The sequence below is a fragment of the Pristis pectinata genome, chromosome 33 (genome assembly GCF_009764475.1).
Source record: "Pristis pectinata isolate sPriPec2 chromosome 33, sPriPec2.1.pri, whole genome shotgun sequence".
In the NCBI taxonomy this organism is placed as follows: domain Eukaryota; kingdom Metazoa; phylum Chordata; class Chondrichthyes; order Rhinopristiformes; family Pristidae; genus Pristis; species Pristis pectinata.
The window spans coordinates 16,478,511-16,502,047 of NC_067437.1; the positions used below are offsets into that span (position 1 = coordinate 16,478,511).

Sequence of the window (23,537 nt, forward strand, 5' to 3'; positions counted from 1 at the left end):
ATATAAAATTTAGCTATAAATGGCAGCCTGAACTGAAAATTTGTTTTGCACAGATCACACAGTCAGACACACACACACACACGCATACATACATACACAGACAACACCTTGACTATGCTATTCTTTACAAAACATCTACTTACGCACGCATCTCTTAGGAGCATCTGATCGGTGGTGGCAAAACAACTCACTAAAACCTGTTAATAGTTCTACTAAATAGAAGTTGTACCCTTAACTTAGATTGCTGGATAGAACTTATAAAGCATTTTATCTGTAATTTTACAATGAAAGGCTCTCATATAAACGAGTCAACATTCTGTGGAATATACAACAGTTACAGAGCACAAGTCAGTCACAGTGATGTCATCCTACCCAGAATGCACTGGAGGAAGGAGAAGCAATGGTATCCCCCTGGTGGTGAAAAAATGCAATGTTACAAGCTGGATTTCTCCATAACACATCGTTATTCTCCATAACACATCACTGAGAATACTTGACAGAGGACTGATTTAACGATTAAGATTTATCAATTCTTTTTAAAACAGGGTTGCGTTCAATTACAATTTTACTAGCAACGTTGGGTAAGCCAGGGAGTTACATGGTTGACAACTTTCCCCAATTTGCACACATAATAAAGTTTAAATGGCATTAAAATATATTACATAGCATTTTTCTGGAACATAATTCAAATAGGGTTCTCCCCATTATAACTAAAGTGGGTATTCACTCACTTTGAATTCTTTTGTGCCCAACCTCTCAAAACTGATGATGGTGGGTACAGGCAGCACCCACTTGCAAAACAATTTCTAGGGAGAACCCTCAATCTGTGGGAGCAATCACTTTTCAAAGATAACTAAACTGCAGAAGTGATTTAAAACTATGCTGATTTCTTATTGGCTGAGCGATCAGTTATTTGGTAAATTCCTAAGTTAGTTACTGTTGTGCCTTCCTATGATGCTGGAACCATAAAATGCCGCATTTTGTTTCTGACTGAGCCCTTCAAGATTCTTAATGACCTACTGGATTTGTATGATGAATTTTTTTTAAAAAATGTGTATGCTTCATTTATGCAACATCAAGTAACTTTACTTTGCTAGGCATGCATTATAGCGTCAAGGTGGTTTTGCATTCCTTTGAGTGATCCCTTTTAATATTTAGAGGCTTCTCACTAAAGGATTTTTACATAAATTTCCAAATGACAAAAGCATGCTCCCAGGAAATAGGGTTATCTTTGTTAAACTAGTTAATATATTCCAAACACACATATGCACGTGCGCAACCACACACACATGCACACACAAACCATACATACCCAGATAAAAAAGCAACACAATGATAACCCCAGGAAGGAAAATGTGCAATTTTCATACAAGGGTGGTCAATCTCAAAAGGAATTACTTTTAAAATCAAGATCCCATGTAAACAAACTTTTCTGGAAAAAGATAACCATCCAAAATTGAAGCTACTCTACAGAAAATAGAGCTTTTATTGTGAACTTAACCTTCATGAATAACTGGGAGGGAAGTGGGAATGAAATCAGATCTGCATGGGAACAAAACCAGAAACCAAGAGTCATCATTTTTGTTCTCATCTAGGTTAAGAACGAAGCAGACAGTTACTTTCACTCTTAGAACTAACAACCACTGATATGGGCTGCTCTAGGCATAGTGATTTAAACAGAGCATTACTTAAAAAAACTTACAATTGTTTTTAATTATTACACAAGAGGGAACTAGTGCCATCTCTAAACTAGATCTACTGGAAAGTTGCTCCAGTGAATCATCAGCAAATCTTTGCCGTCTTTGCTACTGATCACGAACTGTCTGTAACTTTATATTTTGGAATAAGTTGGGAACTACTGTAAGAACCAAGAATTTTATTTTATATGTTATAGTTTACAGGATTGATATCTGGGTATATAAAGCTGATTCAGCTAACTTGCTCAATGACAATCTTTCATCAATACTAAAACCTAAAATTATCATTTCTAAAAAGTTGAAATAAGTACACATATAATAAATTGGATTGCTTTAGATCATGAAATAACTAATCCAGATGCAAGATATTTTACACCAAAGGTTTGGCCCTTCACTCCCTCTTTTCACAAATAGCTCTCAGTCTCTATTAGCTATTAGCAATAACATTCTTTTTAGGAACCTCAACCTCCAAGGCACTTGATAATGCATTAAATGATTGAAACTGCAACTGGACAGTGATGTCATAATCTGCCATGTCATTACAACAATATTGGAAATCAGAACACAGCTAAGTTACAAAATAAACTAAACAAATGTTTGCTTCCCAGTCTACACACCAAAAGAATGTGCAAGTTTGATATTCAATGCATTTGTAGGATTTATCAGGGATGACATAGATTTCCTTTATAACATCAACTTCTTATATTACGTATATATTGGTAATCCAAATGAAGGAAAGCTGCCTGATACTAACAAGATTATAGATTTCTCCTCTGGATTGCTCAGATTATCAAGAAGGGTGCTGCCTGTAACCAGATATAAATTTTATTGAATAAAATACCAGATACTGTTTTAACCATTGGCAAATGTCTCCAAATATGTTCAAAATTGATTATTTGCCATGTCAACCTAATTTGGCAAACTGGCCTTTAAAATAAGAAAATTTTAACAAGTTTGGTACTAAATCTTCTTCCATGTAGATCACAGCTTGCAATTCACATTTTTGGAGAATTCTAAAAGACACAATTTAAATAAAATTTTGCACAACTTGCATTTCAAATTGTGCTGCTAATAATTGTAAAAAAGGATAATTTAATGAAAAACATTCAAATTTCGTTTCTGAAATACCAAATTGAGGTCTTCTTTGGGGGGAAAAAAAAACAAAGAATTCAAAGTGGGCGAGTTGTACACTTTCACACAATACTGAAAGTCTTTATTAAATTGAAGGATAAAGCAATCAACTGTATAAGCTATTTTCTTACTTCAGCTTCCCTCTTTTTTGCTCTTGCCTTCTCAACTTCTTCCATGACCTTTTGAGATTCTTCAACATTTCCTTCAGCTCCCAACTGTTCTGCCTTGGCTAGCAGCTTTCCAATTTCCTCATTTAGTTCATGAACTCGCTCAGCCTAAGAGAAAAAGTAAATAGCCTGGCATCAACAGGTTCTTGACATTTAAAATATTTTAAATTTCTCAGCACAAAATAAGCATTATGGCATATTTCTTTTATGATAAAAATGTGTCATCTGAAAATCATAAATTTCAATTCATCTTGCGTATAGCGAGATCAATTTTTTTTTGATCTAGAAACAACTCTTCTCATCGGGCTTTGTTTCTTATCCTGAAAGACTTCATGGTCACTGCTTATACAGTACTTTCTGTCTACCTGCAATGCAGTTTTGTTGCCTGAAGGCTCCTGGAAATACTGAAAGTACAATCTTTTCTGACAACTACTATGTAATGTGCTGGAGATATTATCTTAATTCTTTTAAAAATTAAAATTATTGTTGTTTGATTTAAGAGACCTAGCACATAAATTTGAAACTGTCACTATAGGTAAACCAGTAACAGTGCAATTCAGAGATAGGTCAGATTCACACTAGGCATAATCCTTTAAAAGAGAAATGGTACAGCATACAAAGCTAATGTGACCAAATGATAAAAGCACATTGAATAGAGAGGATGCTTCTTATGTCAGGAGAGTATGGAAAATGCAAGAGGAAAGTAAAAAAGTTAATACAGAAGACAACGAAGGTTCCAAGACAATATTAAACCGGTCCTCAATATTTAGTAAAGTGATGAAGTGCAAGGCTTTAGCTAGGAAATACTTGGCCCCAATATGATAGAGGGGGCCAGGACACATATGAAACAGAGTACTTTGTAATCTTCATCACAAAAGCAGATGATACAATGTTACATTAGAAATGAGATTTATAGACAAGATGACAGAGAAGACATACTAAAATGAATAAGCAAAGCTGAAAGTTGGTAAATCACTCAAAATGCATTCTCGGCTGCTAAAAGAAAAAGCTATAGAGGGAAGATATTGTTCATAATCTTTCAGTCCTCAACAGATAAAGCAGCAGTGCTGGAGAACTGGAGGATTGCTCATGTCACAGGACAATTAAGGGAAGCGAGGTAAACCAGGGAAGTGTAAGCAAACAAAGTAACTGTAAACCAAGATCAAGAACAGAAACTTTCAATTGGAAAGCAGTGGGTAAAACTAGGATCAGCAGCTGGTGTGTCGCTAACCTGAATGAATTTTTAATAAGGTAACAGAAGGCTGATCATGGATGTGCAGCAGCTGAAAACATGGGCTTTGGAATGGCATAGACAAGATTCCTATACCGCACTAAGATGAAATCGATGGAATTGATGGAATTATTCCCAGGTTTTCCCATACGGTATAGGAGCCAGCTGTTTGGCCATGGAGTCTATGCCAGGTCTCAGAGAATCCTGTCAATCCCATTCCCTCACTTCCTCCCCCCCCCCCCCCACCTAATAAACTATTCTCTCATACATTACATCAACAACTACAACCCCCCCCCCCCCACCAAAAAAAAACCCTCACTTCTCTAACCATCCACCTACAACAGGGGCAATAGACAGTAACCAATTAAGCCAACCATTAGTACACCTTTGGGATGTGCTGGTGGTTAGATTCCTCTCAGATTCTTCTTAGTTGCTTCATTATCTACAACAACCCAATTTAATAAGTTGTGTGTATGCTCCCACAGGAGAGTGACAATACAGATACAGAATTGGCAGTGTAATAGGCAGGTGAGCACTTGTGGTCAATGGATATTCTGCAGACCTGGATATGGTTTATAGAGGTGCTTCCCAAGGGTCAGTTCCAAGTCCATTTTTCTGCATTTTTTTTATATATAAATGACAGACTAGGGAATAAGGAGCAGCATTAAGTTTGTCGATGACTTGAAACTTAACAAGGTAGTAGACAGTTATAAGATTCAGGATGGTAAAGATGGTGAGATAAGCAGAAGCCCAGCAATTGGAATTCTGCACATAGAAAAATGAAGTGATACTCTTTGGAAGGGTGAAGATGAAAAGTTGATACACTACTTTATAAAGCATAGTGGAGGAAAAAGATACTGCTATCCAGAAACGCAATTCAAGATATCAAGGCAAGTTGATAACAAAAAGCATTGGAGTTATTAAGGTCTATGATTAGAGGCACTGAATATAAATGTAAAGAAATCATGCCAGAACTTTATAAACCACTGGTAAGGCCTCAACTGGAATACTGTTAATAATTCTAGGCACCATAATTCAGGAAAATTGCAAGACCTTAAAAAGAGTACAGAAAAGATTTATCAGTGTTACCACAGTTGATAGACTAATTATAAGAAGTCGGAAAGGTAAAGATTACATTCCTTGGAAATCAGAAGACGCAGGCTTTCAAGATAACAAGGCTTTAGTGGAGTAATTGCATTAGATAAATTATTTCCTCATGCCAAGTGTGCCAATAGCTGAAGCTCTCAAATTTACAATCAATGATAAAAAGATCTAGATGGAAGACGAGAACTATTTCCCCTCAATGAAATGTTGAATTGGTATGCTCTAGTGGAAAGTAGATGGAAACTGATAGCATGAAAATTATTTTTAAAAAAGGGAAGAGAAGCATCACTGGGGAATGAGGAATGAGAGTTATTAACAAAACGTAGGAATGCAGAAGTTTAAGCTGAAAGACTAAACATCTACCTTCTATGCTGCAACTTACTATGATTTAATGAATATAGTTGAACACAAAATAAAAATGCAATGGATTTAAAAGCAAGATTTTACAAGTAAAAGTTATTGGGCTCTATCTTTCTCCATTTTCATTTATTTTTCACAATTATTGTAATCAACAACCTTTTTCTGGTACGACTACTGACTGGTCAAAAACGGAAAAGGACCAGAACTATGTCTCACTTGCAAGCAGCTTTTGTGGAAGCACACTTCTGCACAGAGCTCAGTAAATAACAATTAGAATTATGAAGTTTTGAATGATGAAGCATGAAGGCAAACTACATTATTCATAGTGCAGCTAAAGATCAAAAGCATTCAATAAGAAAGAGGATCAAAACATGGAACACCCTTTATCCGTATGTCCCTGTTTGACATTACCCTTCAAACTTATCTGTGAGCCTCATGATAGGCTTTTGTAACTGCAATTTTCAAACCTATCGTTGAAGGATATTTGTTGAAGAATGAACTAAAAAGATTGCACTACTTATATAAAAAAAACTATGATCTTTCACATAACATCTAACAACGTCAGGCCCCCTGCCTTTAATGCAGCTCTACATTACACACCGCCACATCCCAAAGACTATGCTGTCACAAAAGTTAACTTCCTGCTGATCAGAATAGAGGTGATAATGATGTAAGACAGAGTATGATAAGTAGTCATTAACACAGGAGCTTATCATGAATGATGGCAATTTGAACACTCTTTTAAAGGTGGTACCTTATAGAATAAATAAATTTCAATTAATACAAAGGAGATGCATTTGGTAATTTCATTACATATAAGACATTAACAAAGTCTACACAGTTTCTCTTGAATATAAAAATAAAAGCAGTAGATCCAAAACATTTATATCCTCAGCACTGGAGAACTACAGTGTACGTCCACATTACTGCAGTTCAGGTAATGGAAACTTACCCTTTTGGAATTCACAAATCGCTATCAAAAATTTGAGATACAGAATAAAGTTTTGCTCTCACAATTTATGCAAGAAAAAGATAACTAAATGAACACAAACTGCAACATTTTGTCAATTTTTGCCAAGGGTTCATTTTACAGAAGATTGCAATACAGATGGTTTTCCAGGAACACAACCCCTCTGTAAAACTGAGGTGTATTGTATTGAGGTAAAACCAATCCTATTCAACCATGATATCCTAAGTAACTGTAATTGCTCACTTTCTGCACCCTGTGATTTAAGTACTTATTTCCTTGAATTCTCTTTTAAAATTGATTGTCAGATTTAATAGAGAAATGTATTTTAGGAGATCATAAAAAAGTCAACATTTCTAAAAACCACAAGATCAGGAACAAATTGACGTAAGTTCTAAAAAAAAAATCACTAGCTTTATTAATAACTGGAGTGTAAAACTCTGATAAAAATTGATTAGTTTAAAAAAAACATTTCAGAGTTCAAGTGAGCCAAACTGACGATTTGACCACAATCTCCTCAAGAGGGAATTATTTGTACAACAGCATCTCAAATGTTGCTGTTGTACAAATAACAAAAGGATAAAATCAAGGTGTGTTCAATCTGTTATATATGTGTACATATGCACTAATTTTATGGTCTCCTGAAATTCAGGTTAATTTAAAATGAATGTGAGAAACAGAGTTAAACTGACCAATACAAGAAACGTTCGCATAAATTTTACAACTTTCACTTGAAACTAGTAGTTTCCTTTCCAAACATGAAAATTGCGATTCTACTCCTTTAATTACCATCTCATTTTGTAGCTTATCCTCGAGTTTATTAATGACTAGTATGGATAATACCTTTGCTGCCACCTCTGCACTGATCTCCTCTTGGGTTTCTGCCAACCGTTTCTTTGCAATTTCTGTTCTTCTATCACAGTCTGTGATAAATGACTGCAAGTGATCCATTGCCTTAGAAAGAGAAAATAGTAATTAATAAAGTTAGGCCTAGGAGGATTTGAAGTCAATGATTAAGTTGGAAACAAGCACCGTCTAATATTACAATATAGACAGAGAGAGAGCATGGATACAGGGCCTTCAACCCACCAAGTCCACACCGACCATCAACCACCCATTTACACTAATCCCATTTTAAAAAAATTCTCCCCATATTCTCCCACTCACCTACACTAGGAGCAATTTACAATGTCTAATTAACCTACCAACTTGCACCTCTTTGAAATGTGGGAGGAAACCAGAGCACCTGGGGGAAACCCATGTGGTCAAAAGGGAGAACATCCAAATTCGATTGGTAAAGTCAGGATTGAACCCGGTTCTCTGGTGCTGTGAGGTAGTGGCTCTACTGGCTGCATCACTGTGCTGCTCACATGGCAATCTCCAATGTATGCCGCATAGGGGCACATACTAAACTCCAAAACAGGAGCTTTACTCACAGATCATAGAGAGGCTCGTTTCTTGAAATCTAGTATTTTCAAATTATATATAGATCAAGTTTCACTCTTCCCCAATAGCTGAATGCATGACTACGGGGGTCACACTGTTAATGAGTTTACAAGAAATAAATGTTTGATCTTGAGTGCTACTAGGGTAGGCTTAAACTAGTTTGGCAGGGGGTGGGAGGGGGGCGAGGGTGGGATCCCAATCATCATGGAGGCAAATGGGAGGCTAGAAAGTGATCCAGAAGTCAGTAACAGCAAGTTCAATAGCCATGACAGGCAGGGGAACGGCAGGGAGTGAGGAAAGTCTATTGGATTAAACTGCATTTATTTCAATGCAAGAAGTCTGACAGGCAAGGCAGATGAACATAGGGCTTGGATAGCTAGGTGGAACTGGGATATTACAGCCATTATAGAAACACGGCTAAGGGAGGTACAGGACTGGCAGCTTAATGTTCCAGGGTACAGGTGCTTTAGGTGGGATAGAGGCAGAGGAAAGAGATGGGGGGGGGGGGGGGGGGGGCCGAGTTTGACTTTTGTCTAAAGGAATGTCACAGCAGCAGTCAGACATGAAATTGCTGAAGGATCATCCCGTGAGGCTTTATGGGTAGAGCTGAGAAGTAAGGAGGCGATGATCACATTGTTGGGATTGTACTATAGGCTCCCAAATAGTCAACGGGAATTAGAAGAACAAATACACAGGGAGATTGTGGAGAGTTGCAAGAATAAAAGGGTTGTCATAGTAGGGGATTTTAACTTTTCTAACATAGACTGGGACCGCCATACTGCTAAAGGCTTAGATGGGGTGGAACTTGTTAAGTGCGTTCAGGGAAGTTTCCTTGGGCAATATATAGAAAGCCCTACTAGGGAGAGGGCAAAGCTTGATCTACTCTTGGGTAATAGGGCAGGGCAGGTGTCTGAGGTGACAGTGGGGGAGCACTTTGGGACCAGTGACCATAGCTCTATTAGTTTTAAGATAGTTATGGAAAGGGACAGAACTGGTCCACAGGTTCAAGTTTGAAATTGGGGCAAGGCAAATTTTGACGTTATGAGACAGGAGCTTGCAAAGTTTGATTGGAGTAGGCTGTTTGTGGGTAAAGGGACCACAGGCAAGTGGGAGGCTTTTAAACGTGAGATAGTGAGAGCTCAAGGTCTGCATGTTCCTGTTAGAGTGAAGGGTAAGGCTGGTAGGAGTAGGAAACCCTGGATGACGAGGAATATTGAGGCTCTGGCCAGGAAAAAGGAGGAATGGATCAGGTACAGGCAGCTACACGATCAAGCAAATCCCTGGAAGTGTATAGGGAATGCAGGAATGTACTTGAGAAGAAAATCAGGAGGGCAAAAGAGGGGCATGAGATAGTTTTGGTAGAGAAGATTAAGGAAAATCCAAAGAGATTTTATAAGTTTTATAAAGAGATTTTATAAAGGGAAAAAGAGTAACTAGAGAGAGCGTATAGAGCCCCCAAAGACCACAAGAGATGGGAAAGGTCCTTAATGAATATTTCTCCTCTTTTTACCGTGGAGAAAGACATGAAGACTTTGGAACTAGGAGAAGTAAAAGGGGAGGTCTTGAGGACTTTCTGCATTACAGTAGAGGTAGTGCTGAATGTCTTATAAGGTATGAAAGTGGACAAATCTCCAGGGCCTGACCAGGTATATCCAAAAACACAGTGGGAAGCTAGAGAAGAAATTGCGGGAGCCCTGGCTGAGATATTTGCGTCATCGTTAACCATGGGTGAGGTGCCGGTAGATTGGAGAGTAGCGAATGTTGTGTCTTTATTTAAGAAGGGCAGTAAAGAAAAACCTGGGAACTATAGACCAGCACATCTAACATCTGTGGTAGGTAAGTTACTGGAAAAGATTCTGAGGGATAAGATACAAGTATATCTGGAAAGACAGGGTTGATCAGGGATAGTCAGCATGGTTTCGTGCACAGGAGATCACATGTTATGAATTTGACTGAGTTTTTTTTTGATGATGTAACCAAGAAAGCTGACAAGGGCAGGGTGGTAGACATGGTTTATATGGCCTTCAGTAAGGCCTTGGCTAAGGTTCCACATGGTAGGGTGCTCTGGAAGGTTAGATCGTATGGAATCCAGAGAGAGCTGGCTAATTGTATACACAATTGGAAGGTTGTTTCTCAGACTGGAGGTCTGTGACTAGTAGTGTGCCTCAGAGGTCTGTGCTGGGCCCAATGTTGTTTCTCATCTATATCAACGATTTGGTTAAGAATGTACAAGGCATGGTTAGTTAGTTTACAGATGACACTAAAATAGGTGGCATAGCGGACAACGAAAAAGGTTATCAAAAATTACAGGGGGATCTTGATCAGCTAAGTGGGCTGAGGAATGGCAAATGATGTTTAATTTGGGTAAATGTGAGGTGTTGCATTTTGGAAAGTCAAATCCAGGTAGGACTTTCACAGGGAACGGCAGGGCCCAGGGGCATGTTGTAGAACAGAGGGACCTTAAGAGTACAGGTGAAAGTGGACTTACAGGTAGACAGGATGGTAAAGATGGCTTTTGGCATGCTGGCCTTCATAAGTCAGGGCATTGAGTATAAAATTTGGGAGGTTATGGTGCGGTTGTGCAAGACGCTGGTGAGGGCACACTTGGGAGTAATGTGTTCAGTTTTGGTCGCCCTGCTATAGGAAAGATTTTATTAAACTGGAAAGAGTGCAGAAAAGATTTACAAGGATATTACCAGGACTTGAGGGACTGTGTAAAAGGGGGAAGTTGGACAGGTTAGGACTTTAATTCCTTAGCGTGTAGGAGACCTTCAGGTAATCTTATAGAGATGTATAAAATCATGAGGGGCATAGACAGGGTGGCTGCAGTCAGTCTTTTTCCCAGGGTTGGGGAATCAAGAACTAGAGGGCATAGATTTAAGGTGAGAGAGGAAGGATTTAATAGGAACTTGAGGGGCAACTTTTCTTTTTTTCTTACACAGAGGGTGGTATCTATGTGAAATGAGCTGCCAGAGGAAGTGGTTGAAGCAGGTATAATAATAACTTTTAAAAGACAGTTGGACAGGTACAACGATTGGTTAGAAGTTTATGGGCCAAATGCTGGCAAATGGAACTAGCTTAGATGGGGCATCTTGGTTGGCATGGGCAGAAGGGCCCGTTTCCATGGTGTACAACTTTATGATCTCTGGTCGATTATTGTGGGATAGCTCAGTTGATTGAGTGTTAGGTTTGGGACAATGGTATTAGGAATATAGTAAGTATATTTTTGAGGTAGATACAATGCTTTATTGTGAATGGATAAAACGGAGTTTCTTATAGTCTGTGCATTGCTTGCAAAAACATTTAAGGCCACTCCTTGAAAAAGACAAGGTTATTACCATACCCACGGTTCACAGTTTTGGTGACAATTTAACTCATAACATGAACACCATTTCTCTTTCTGTAAACGCTACCTGATCTGCTGAGTATTTTGTTTTCCATTTCAATTTATTTTATATCCTGTTATGTGACAGAATGCAGAGAATAATCAAAAGTTTCTGTACAAAGTGTTTAACAATCTGTATTCCAGAATTAAACAGCACCCAAGAGCTGATTTCTACAGCAAGCACATGCAAATTCTTTGCCAAGCAAGGCAGATTCAGAGATGGGTCAATTTAATTGCTGCTCTGTTACTAAATCGCGCACAATATCACATAAAAACATTTTTATATCAATAGGTGATAGATACAAAGATTGGTAGGAAATTAAGTTGTGAAGTGGACACAAAATATCTGCAAAAGGTATATAGACAGGTTATGCAGATGGGGGAAAAAGATTGGAAATGCAATACAAGATAGGAAAATATAAGATTATACATTTTGGTAAGGTAGAATAGAAAAGCAGAATATTTAAATGGTACGAGATTAATGAATGCTGGTGTTCTTGTACACAAAGTAAAAAAAGTTTGCATGTGGGTGCAGCAAATAATTAGGTTGGCTAAAGGGATGTTTCGTCTCAGAATGGTCATATATTATTGAGTTTCAAAGAATGCATGCTAATTCTTCTTCAGGCCATGGATCACAGTTGATATTAAATCCAGACCTCTTCCTCTAGGTTTCCTGGTTATAGACAAGCAAGGAAGTCTTTGTCAGAAGTAGCCCATCAGCAGAGAAAAAGAGACATCAACATTTGAAGAATTTCCAAACACAGAACATTATAGCACAGGAACAGGCCCTTTGGCCCACAATGTCTGTGCTGACTTGTTGCTAATTTAATTCCATCTGCCTGCACATGGTCTATATCCCTCCATTCTCTGCCTGTTCATGTGGTAGTCCAAAGGCCTCCAAAACTTCACTATTGCATCTGCCTCCACCCTCTCCCCTGGTAGCGCATTCTAGGCACCTACCACTCCTCATGCAAAAACCTGGCTTATGAAACTCCCCCAAACCCTCCCACTCCAAAGCCACACCTGGCAGTACTTGCCACCTCCACGCTGGGAAAAAGACCTTGACCATGCACCCCATCCATGCCTTTCACAATTCTAATACTTCCATCAGGTCACCCCTCAGCCTCTGACGCTCCAGATAAAACAATCCAATTTTGTCTAACCTCTCCTTATACTCTCTAATCCAGGCAACATCCTGGTGAACCTCTTCTGTACTCTCTCCAAAGTTTCCACATCCTTCTTGTAATGCAGCGATCAGAACAGCAGTCAGTAATCCAAATGTGACCTAACCAAAGTGTTATACAGCTGCAACATGACTTACCAACTTTTATACTAAATACCACGACCAATGAAGGCAAAATATGCCGTTCCACTTGAACAGTACACAAACTTAGCAGCTCAAAAGGGAAAAAAACAATAAACAACTTTTTGTTGGGGGGGGGGGGGGGGGGGGGAATGGGGACGACGACTATATATGCCTTGTGCTGGAGACAGAAAAAAATGATTGAAGGCAAACAACCTCAATGATACTCAAATACAGCAAGAAAATATTGCTCCCAAAGAAAGTGAAAGAAAGCAGGAAGCTCCCAATCAGTTAGAGGAGAAGTTACTGAATTCTATACTAGTGTAGAATGCCTGAGCACTCGAGACAAACTTGAGCTAATTGCAGAAAGGCAACACTATTTGCAATGATAGATTACATCTAATAAGCACAATTTAAACTAAGGATGTAACTACAGTAGTAAACTGGGGAATACCTAGTTCATACGAATTTCCAGAAGACTATGTGGGAGGTGAGAGGAAAAGTAGTTAAAATTAAAGCTCAATGAACTGAAGGCAAATTATTGATCTGGTAAGGAGCTTGGATAGGCAGGGAGTAGGGATAACAGGTGTGTTTCCTTTCATTCATTTTCTGGGATGAGAACATTGCTGCTAAGTCCAGCATTTATTGCCCATCCCTTACACCCCTTGAGAAGGTGGTGGTGAGCCATTGCCTTTAACCATTCCAGTCCTTTGGTGAAGGCATGCCCACAATATTAAACCCAGTAACGACGAACAATGTTTCCAAGTTAGGATGGTGTTCCCATGCTCCACTTCTCTTTCATGGAGAACAAGGTAGTTTGGATAAGAAACTAGAATATATCTTCAGAGTATAGATTGCAGATACGAAATGCTAAGAGAGGGTGGTGGATGGGGTGCCAAAGCAGGTTATCCTGTCCTGAATAATTTTATAGCTGCTCTCAGCCAGGTCAAACTTCTGACCTGTGCTTTATAAACACTAGAAAGATTTTGGGATGTCAGGGGCGATGTCACTAGCTAAGGATAAGCAGTCTCTGACTTTCCACATTAGTTGCAGTATTATGTGGTTGGTCTAGTTGAATTTCTGGTCAGTGGTCACAACAGAAAGTTGATGGTGGGGGCGCAGGGGCTCTGCAATGGAAGTGTCCTTGAAAGCCAAGGCTGTGTGGCTAGATTAACTGGAGATGGTCATAGCATGGCACATGGCACAAATGTTACTTATCACATAGGAGTCCATACACGATTGTTGTCTAGGTCTTAATGAACACAGGCATGGACTGCGTGCTTTGTTTGTCGAGGATTTAAAGATGGAATTGAGCATTGTGCAATCACCTGCAGAAATTCCAATTTATAATCTTAAGATAAATGACTGAAGATAGTTGGGCCCAAGGCATTACTGAAGGAGTTCCTCTGGGCAATGTTCTGGGATTGGAATGACGATCACAATCACTTTCCTTTGGGCAAGTTAGGATTCTAAGCAATGGAATGTTTTCCTGATGCCCATTAACTTCAGTTTGATGTCACACTCAGTTACATATTTTTTTCAAAGGCAGTCACTTTCACCTTATCTCTGGAATTTAGTTCTTTGCTCCATGTTTGTACCAAGACTGTGATAAGGTCTACAGCTAAAAGGTCCCGGCAAAACCCGCCTTATAGCACTGACACACAAGCTAATGAAGATTAAATAGCACTTGACAGCAATGCCTTTAGCACCTTCGTCACCTTGTTGAAGCTTGAAAATAGACCGGGCATAACTAAGCCTGATGGATCTGTCATGATTTCTGAGGATATGCCAAGGCAATTTATACTTTTCCATTTCAGTAGATGCCAGTTTGGTTAAAAGTGCAGCTAGTTCTGGAATGCAAGTTGTCTGCACTACAGCCAAGATGCTGTCTGCTTCCTTAGCCATTGCTATATCTAGTGCTTTCAGCATTTTCTTGATAAAGTGGAGCAAATTGAATTTACTGCTTTCTAAGATTATAGGGATCTCAGAAGGAAGCCACGATGAATCATCAATCATATCCAGCTGAACATGCTTCTGCTTTGTTTTTATCACCAACATGATGAGACCTGGTATTATGAAGATGGGAACCTCCTCCACCTGTTAGCTGTTTATCTTTTCACCACCATTCACAATGAGACAAGGTCTTTTGATTTGATTGTGGTACCACTTTGTTCTATCCACTGCATACTGGTTAGCAAGCACATTGTCCTTTGTTGCAGCTTCACCAAGGTGGCCCTGCATTTTTAGGTACATCTGGCACCATTTCAAACAGGCCCTGCATTTTTCATTGAACCAGGGTTGATCCTCTGGCTTGACTGTAATGGTAGAATATGGCATGTGGCAAGCCACAAGGTGACAGATTGCCGAGGTGTGCATTTTTGCTGCATAGGTTTCAAAGCACCTCATGGCCGCCTGGTTTTGAGCTGCTAGATCAGTTGACTCTATCCCATTTACTAGAACTGAAGTGTTACACAACATGGAGGATGTCTTCATGGTGAAGTCAGGACTGTGTGGTGAAGTCAGGACTACTAATGTCATGATGGATATATGCATCCAAGCACAAGTGGAATGATGAGAATGAGGTCATAGGTTTCTCCCACGTGTTGATTCAAACCAAATCTGGGTGCTACGTCTTTCAGCACTCAGCCAGCTCAGTTAGTGGTAGTGCTACCAAGCCACTCTTGGCGATGGACGTTGATGTCCCCATTCAGGGCACATTCTGTGCACTTGCTGCTCTCAGTGCTCCTTGAACATGAAAAGGGAGCTCTGTAGGTGGTAATCATGAAAAGGGAGCTCTGTAGGTGGTAATCAAGAGTAGATTTCCTTGTCCATGATTGACTTGATTCCATGAGACTTGGAGCCAATTTTGGGGACTTCTCAGACTACTTTGCCCTATCTGTATACCTCTGGTGGATTTGCCCTGCTGGTGGGATAGGATAAGCAATGAGCAGCAGCAGTCTGGCACTTTGCCTGTAAGGTACAATTCTGTGAATAAAATCAAGTCAAGCTGTTGCTCAAGTAATTCAGACACCGATCCCCAGATGCTCAAGAGGAGAAATTTCTAAGGTCGACTGCACTGGGAGTGATTTTGCTAGAGCAAAATTCAGATGACTAAGTTGACAATGGGTGATCCATCAAGTTTTATTCTTTTTTTGCTTTAATGTAGTGATTATGGTAGAATTGAATGGTTTGCTAGTCCACTTCACAGGACATTTATGAATCAATCACATTGCAACAGAGTCGCGGGGTTTCTTGTAGGTGAAAATGGTTACAAATTTCTTCCTTTGAAAGACAGGTGTCATGGTGGGACTTGAATTTGCATATTTGTATTAATAGAGACACAAGAGATTACAGATGCTGGAATCTGGAGCAACACACTCCTGAGTTCAGATGAAGGGTCTCAACATGAAACATCGACTATCTATTTACCTCCATAGATGCTGCCTGACCTGCTGAGCTCCTTCAGCATCTTGTGTGTTATTCTTTGGATTATTAGTCTAGTTCGCTGGGTGACTGGTCCAGTAAAGTAAAAGACACATTCTCAAATTGGAAGAAAATGAATAAAGAGGCAAATCTAATTGTGAAATAGTAACTTGAGGCTTATATCCAAGTCTTCTGATAATGGAAAGATTGGTGGCAAAATAATGTGCATAGAAGCATATATTTATAAACAAACATAACAGATTGAGTGGGCAAGGCAGTGAAGGATAACTTCAACACTGGTAAGTCACTCATTCAAGATTAAAAAAATACACATCCAAGTACCTTTTTTACAAAGGGATGAAGCAGCTAGGAACAGTTCAGCTTTGGTATGGTGATGACCTAAATTGAATCGTTATGCTCAAAAAAAAGAGGTTTATGATGGTTAGCCTTTATCTGTAGAAAGTTAAAAAGTTAAAGGCAAGGCAGGTTGGCTACAGCTGTAAGAAGCCTGGGTCTATATCTAGAAGAGTATACATTAAGAAACAGAATAAACAATACTCCTAATGTTTGCACCAATTAGTAATCGTTAATCACACAACTACTTACATCCATTTCAAAAAAGTGGTCCTTCAGCTTGGAGGCAATTTCATAGTCTGCTCTTAGTGCAAGGTCATGAACCTTTGTGCACTCCCCAAGGTCCATTCGCTGTAAGAAATGGAGAAGAAAAAAAGTTGTATTATTAACTAATCAGTACTAAATAGCAATCCGTGAAATAGCAAACAAAAATACCAAACCATTCTACAATGAACAGGCAATATAAAATGACAGATGGCTACATCAAACAACAGGAACCCTTAGCAGCCAATGATTTAATGACTCAACATGGAGAAACTTCCAAAGCAAAACAAGGTGGTAAGTAATTAATGCACATCAAGTCTAAATTGCAAGTAGAAAGACCTCACTTCCACTGAAAGGTCTCATCAAATCAATACATTGCAAAATCATTTTACATAATAAGCTCCTTATTTGCACTCTGGAGCTGAAAGAGAGAGTTAAGTTCGCAGAACAAGCCAGTTGCTTCTGACAGGCTAATATCTACAGAAAATGAAAATGCAATCTGCCTGGAAAACACTCAAAACTTGTGCCCCCCCTTGCCCCACCCCCCAACCTCAGTGTACAAAATTAGCTTTAAAAAAAGCATCCTCTCAAAGGGTTGAATGTCTTAAAGAACTGAAGGCGTGCTGTTTCTTCCTGAAGCATCATATATTATTTACAGTTATCTGGCTACTGATCCAGGTTGCAGTCTGCCTAATTACAGATTTAGTCTTCTATGTCAGAACAAAACATAGCAACAGCAGCCTTGGAAGCCTGAAGCTTGACGGAAGACCTAGTTAGGTTGTTCAGCAATATTAGTCGTGGTATCCAGGGGTTTTAAGTTTGGGCTTAAAGAAAATGTATATTTATATAACCTCTTTCAGGACTTTGGCATGTTGCAAAATTATTTACAGCCGATGAAGTACTTTTGAAGTATGGTTTTAACAACCACATGAGTTTCAAAGCGAGTCTAGAATAAAAATGCAAAGACCATTCAGACCCTCAAGTCTATTTCAATAAGATCATGGCTGATTAGTACGCAGCAACGGTGAAGGACTGGCAATATATTTCCAAGTCAGGATGGTGTGTGGCTTGGAGGGCAACTTCCAGGAGGTGATGCACCCATGCTTTCTCTACCCTTGTCCTTCTAGCCGGTAGAGGTTGTGGGTTTGGAAGGTGCTGTCTAAGAAATCTTGGCGAGTTGCTGCAGTGAATCCTGTTGATAGTCAAACTGCTGCTACTGTACATCAGTGGTGGAGTGAGTGAATGGTTGTGGATAGGGTGCCATCATGTAGGCTATGCCCTGTATGGTTTTATTATATTCATTCACAGATGTGGGCTTCACAGGTTGAGTCAGCATTTAATTGGCCATCCCTAATTGTCCTTGAGAAGGTGGTGGTGAGCTGCCTTCTTGAACCGTGTTGTTCTTGAAGTGTGTGTATACAGATGGTGCTGTTAGGAAGAGGTCCACGATTTTGACCCAGTGACAGTGAAAGAGCAGCAATATATTTCCAAGTCAGGATGATGTGTGATTTGCAGGGCAACGTCCAGATGGTGGTGTTCCTATGCTTTTGCTACCCATGTCCTTCTAGCTGGTAGAGATCATGGGTTTAGAAGGTGCTATCTAAGGAGTCTTGGGGAGTTGCTGCAGTGCATCTTGTAGCTGGTACAAGCTGCTGCTACTGTGCGTTGGTGTGGAGTGAGTGAATGGTTGTGTATAGGGTGCTTATCAAGCGGGCTGCTATGTCCTGTATGGTGTTGAGCTTCGTGAGTTTTATTGAGGCTGCACTCATCCAGCCAACTGAAGAGTATTCCATCACACTCCTGACTTCAATGTTGTAGACGGCAGATAGGCTTTGGGGAGTTAGTAGGCGAGCACTGCTTCTTTTCATATGCGCAGATGATGCAGTGTAGCATTATGGAAAATTGCAAAATGGCCTTTTTTCTAGAAATGAAAACCCCCTGTATTTGGTTCATGAGTCACTGCAGGTTTCTAGCATATTCTGAATATATATTGAGAGTATTGAACTAGGAAGCATGTCAAAATAAATGTCACCCACATCACATAAGTCTGAGATAATGAAAAAGGAACCTCAAATGCAGCATGACCAGAGTCTAAGATTTGATCCTTGCTGTGCAACTGGCTGAAGTGAACTAGCTAGGGGAAATATGGACTACAATTAGCCTTTGAATCCTCGAAAAAAAATATTGCACATAATTTTGTGCCTCCCCAATCCCTATAGTAAAGTGTTTGTACTCATAACAGCATCAGTAAAGACTGGTCTGGACCTAGTTAAGATGATGATGCACACTTCATTACCCTGAAACAACTATGAGCTCAAGTAGAAACATATGGGGGAAAACAAAGAAAGTCAGCCATGCAAACAACAGGGAAGGTGATCATAAATTGATGTTAACATGATGTTATCGATAAGAATGAAGTGTAAATTTTACTGGTGGGGCTCCGGTGGCAGGGCTCAATGTAACCTGGATAATATGCCACTATAATATGACAAGAGTACAATAGACCACCTTGCAATTCAGGATATGCTAATTCTAAGATGAAACTGCAATCTTCTGAAGGTCAAGAGTTTAGTACATCTTTGTTGAAGATAGTTTGTAGAGCAGAACATAGAACATAGTCACAAATTTTGAATTGTAGTTTGGAAAAAAGGCTTTATGTTCATAAAAATTGTGTTTATGTTGAAGTTAATCAGTGACTACAAGTGACAAATACTTGGTATTGTGACTTTGTTATGTGACATGGAAATCAATGACAATGTACATGCTAGTTGTACATGTGGCATGCATTTTCTGTCCATCATGCTGATTTTCACAAGTACACATCGGAAAAAAAATTCTAAGTATCTGTTAGCAAAATGGGCCTCTTTGACAAGAATCAGATTGCATCACTCTGGTTACATTACCAAGCTTAACTACTGAACCAAATCCAAATGAACAGAATTAAATATGGGTCTCGCTCTGTGTTTAGTTAACAGAAATTAGATTTTATGAACTGAAAAGAATTCATATTCTCCAACAGCAGAATTGCATTTACTATTGTGCCATGGTTTTTAATTAATCAAGTATCAGCTAATTGGCCACGTGCACTTCACTGGAAACAAGCATAACAAAAGCAGTACAATTTTTTTTTATATTTATAGTGACTTTATTTAAAAAGCACCAAAAAGGTGACATTCGGTATGCACACAAACTCTCCACAAACATAAACACCAGAGCCATACCACGGGACACAGAAAATGCTGGAAATACTCAGATCAGCAAATACACAGTAGATCTGTGGAGAGAGACAAAGTGTTACTGTTGAAGTCAATGACCCTTCATCAGAACCAGGGATAGGTGGAAATTGAACATATTAGGTTGTAGAGAAAGGGAAAGGTACAGAGGACGAGGGAAATACCTGTGATGGGCTGGAGACCAAGAAAGATTGAATGACTCAAGAGGTCATGGTGCAGGCTAAGATGGTGCTGAAAGTGAGTCATCACAGCTGATCTGGAAGAAATGGTTTTGAACTTTGCAGTGGGGGGGGGGGGGGGGGGAGGGAGTGGGGAGGTGGTGGTGGTAGAGGAAAGAAAAAAACTGCTAGAATTCTAATATTAAAAAACTTCAGTTGCTACAAATCTGTAAGAAAATAGAATGCTGGAAATACTTAGATCATGCAGTATCTGTGGAAGGAAAAAAAAAGTTAACATTATAGTTAACAACTCTTTCATCAGAACTGGCATGTTCTGATACAAACCGGAAAAGCTGGCCATCAGAAGCAGCTGAATTCAATGTTGAGTCCTGAGTTGTAATGTTCCCAGTCAGAAGATGAGATGCAGTTCCTCAAACTTACATTGGGCTTTGATGGAATGGTGTAGGAGGCCAATGACAGGTCAAAAATGAGAGTGCAATGGAGAATTAAATTAATAAGTAACTGGAAGCTCATGGCTACCCTTGCACACTACGTGGAGGGGTTCTGCAAAGCAGTCACCATATCTGCCTTTGGTTTATTCAATGTAGAGGAAACTACATTGCGAGCGGTGAGGTAATTGGAAGTTGCTTCACCTTAAAAGATTATTTGGGTCCCTAGAGGCAAAGGTACAGATATTACATCTCCTGAACCCAAGCCTCCAGTTGCTTGTTAATTTACTTCTTAAAGCCACTCCCACTTAGACTTCTTTCTCACACTGTTCCAATAATGCCCAACATAAGCTCTCATCTTCTGACCAGGGATATTATACACCCCAGGACTCAAAAGTTTCATAAAACAGCCTTTGCAGTTTGCATCAGAACCAGCCAGCTCTAGTACAGTCTTTTATCTATCAACGGAAACTGCCTGACTGCAGAATATTTCCAGATTTCTCTTTTATTTCAGATTTCTAGCAACTGCAGTGCATTTTCTATTTCAGCTCAATGGCATTTTTCATCTATTTAGAACTCCTTCAGACAGATCAGCTGCAACTAACAAGGGTCTCCAACCAGAAACATTAGCTTTCTACAGATGCGGAGTATTTCTTGTATTTTAATTAGAAATTAACAAACCTTCACCAGTCTTACTTAGCCTTTTTAACTAGTCAGTCTCTCTTGGTTTCCATCTATCAGAGACATCTCCTTTGGTCTCTCCACCCCTCCCCTTCCTCTGCAACTTAAAACGTGTTTGGATTTCTAACATCCTTGTTTTTGTTTGATGGACTTTAACCAGAACATGAACTGTGTTTGCCTCCCCCAATGCTGCCTGAGCTGCTGAGTATCTCCAGCATTTTTTGTTTTTATTTCAGAATTCTAGAATCTGCAGGTTTTAGTTTTTGATTAAAGTAACACATTTCAAAGTAGCAGTTGGATAACACATTCTGAATTTGAATTTCATCATATGGCACATTTAGCCATGGCTCAATGGTTTGCACACCTAGCTTTGAATAAGGTTCAAAGCCTGCTGCAGAAATTTGAGCACAAAAATGTAGGCTGACGTTGCAAAGAGAACTGAGGGAGCTCTGATTAAGTTCTATAGTGAATAGAAGTGATCCTATGTCACATTTTAAAGAATAGTGGACTGGCGGCACTCTTGATCATCAATCTAACTTTTCACTACAAAACTAGTATGTGGAACTTTGCTGCATGTGTGCTTCCTCCTTTGCAACTGTGACCATCCTTAAAAAGGACCTTAACAATGAGGCACTTCTTTTCCGGGGGCTATAAGAGGTGCTAAATGGATACAAACAATTCCTTTTCCTTTATAAACTTTCATGCTTTGTAAAACTGTGACTTATGAACAACACCAAAGGAAATTTACAAAAATTATGAACAGTGCAGTAGCGAACACTACAAAGTGTCTCAAGTTGTTTTACAGTAACAAAAATATATTGCAATAGTGATGGCCTGATGAACATATTCCAAAATGAACCGATACCCACAAAACAAAAACAAAATGAGCAACCTTAGGATGAAAAGTCAACTTATCAACTAGCACAGCATTAAAACAGTGCATTATATAAATTAACATATAATATTTTTGCCATTTTAAAACTATGTATTGTACCATTACTATATACAAGAGGGAGCAGCAGATGTGAACTCAGATAAAGTAGAATGAAAAGGCAAAATTAATGAATTTGCAGAACTATTTCACATTGAATCAACAGGAAGGATTCTACTGAGCTAACTTGATCTAACCAGCTGGGAAGGTACTATAGTGGGTTCTATTTTTCATTATAAAATGCTCCCAGTGTCACAAAAGTAACATCAATGGATGTCTAAAATTACAAATGGCACAAAACTATTTTCATCAAGATTTGACCAAGTTCAAAGCCAAAAAAAGGTGTATATAGCTAACAAAATAATTTACCGTTCCAGAAAGAATGTCATGTGGGCAGCAGCTCAGGAGATGGCTCTTGCAAACTCGATCATCTGTAAATCTGATTCTCTGCCGACTGGCATCTCCTGTAATACAGGGGTCATAGTGCAAAAGAAGGTTAGACAGGAAACTAGGAATCACAATATATAACAAGTTATTCCAGTCTCTATCCCTCTGACAAAGTATGTTTCCAATATCTTGCACCTTTCCCAAATTAAACGGGCAACTTAAAATAACATTACAATAGTTTAGTCTGAAAATATTTGCAGTAAAATTATCAAACCCATAGCTATTGAAAGTCCAGTTACTTTTAATGATAAACAGATCTTTCGAACCAAAGATATGAAATATTAAAACATTTTGAACACAGAGTTCAAGCTCCTTTGCCAAGTTAGCACTAACTTCCTGCTACCTAAGTGTTTATTTGACATGGCATGTCTCCAGGTAGTTAAAAAATCAAGATAGTTGCTTTTTGCATATCCAGTGGCTGCTTGATGTTAAGTTATTCATTACTAAAGGATTTAATGAAGCAAAATAATTTTTAGTGAAGTTGCACTAGGGCAATAAATTTGATTAAATATTAGAACTTTTTTCAAAATGAAAATGTTTAAAAATATTAGCAGATTGGGATTACTTTTGAAACAATGAGCTTCATAAATTAATCACTGCTATCTCAAGCTATAACAGTGCTTTCCAATAACCAGCTTATATGCATACACTTCAATTGCTGGTGTTATTCGCAGTACTAAGGTATACAAGGAAGATTAATTATTGTAGAACCACAACATTCCAGAGAATACTAATCTCAAATATATTACCATTCCAAAAAGTGGACTTTGCTCTGCGTACAATACGATAGGAACAGGTCTGTAGCT

General features: G+C 38.9%; 1 protein-coding gene across 10 annotated transcripts in view; it reads right to left on the bottom strand.

Moving 5' to 3' along the window:
- Positions 1–23,537, bottom strand: part of LOC127585687 (putative RNA-binding protein Luc7-like 2) — a 63,333-nt gene that overhangs the window by 18,856 nt on the left and 20,940 nt on the right. For 8 of the 10 annotated variants that reach the window (XM_052043368.1, XM_052043365.1, XM_052043363.1 and 5 more), the window contains 5 exons: positions 22,654–22,748; positions 16,821–16,919; positions 7,501–7,611; positions 2,960–3,103; positions 373–411 (listed from right to left, as the gene is read on the bottom strand). In XM_052043368.1, the coding sequence (XP_051899328.1) occupies positions 373–411; positions 2,960–3,103; positions 7,501–7,611; positions 16,821–16,916 (390 nt within the window). In that variant the 5' untranslated portion in view covers positions 16,917–16,919; positions 22,654–22,748. The remainder of the gene's footprint in view (positions 1–372; positions 412–2,959; positions 3,104–7,500; positions 7,612–16,820; positions 16,920–22,653; positions 22,749–23,537) is intronic. The other 2 variants (XM_052043370.1, XM_052043361.1) reach the window with 1 other exon arrangement.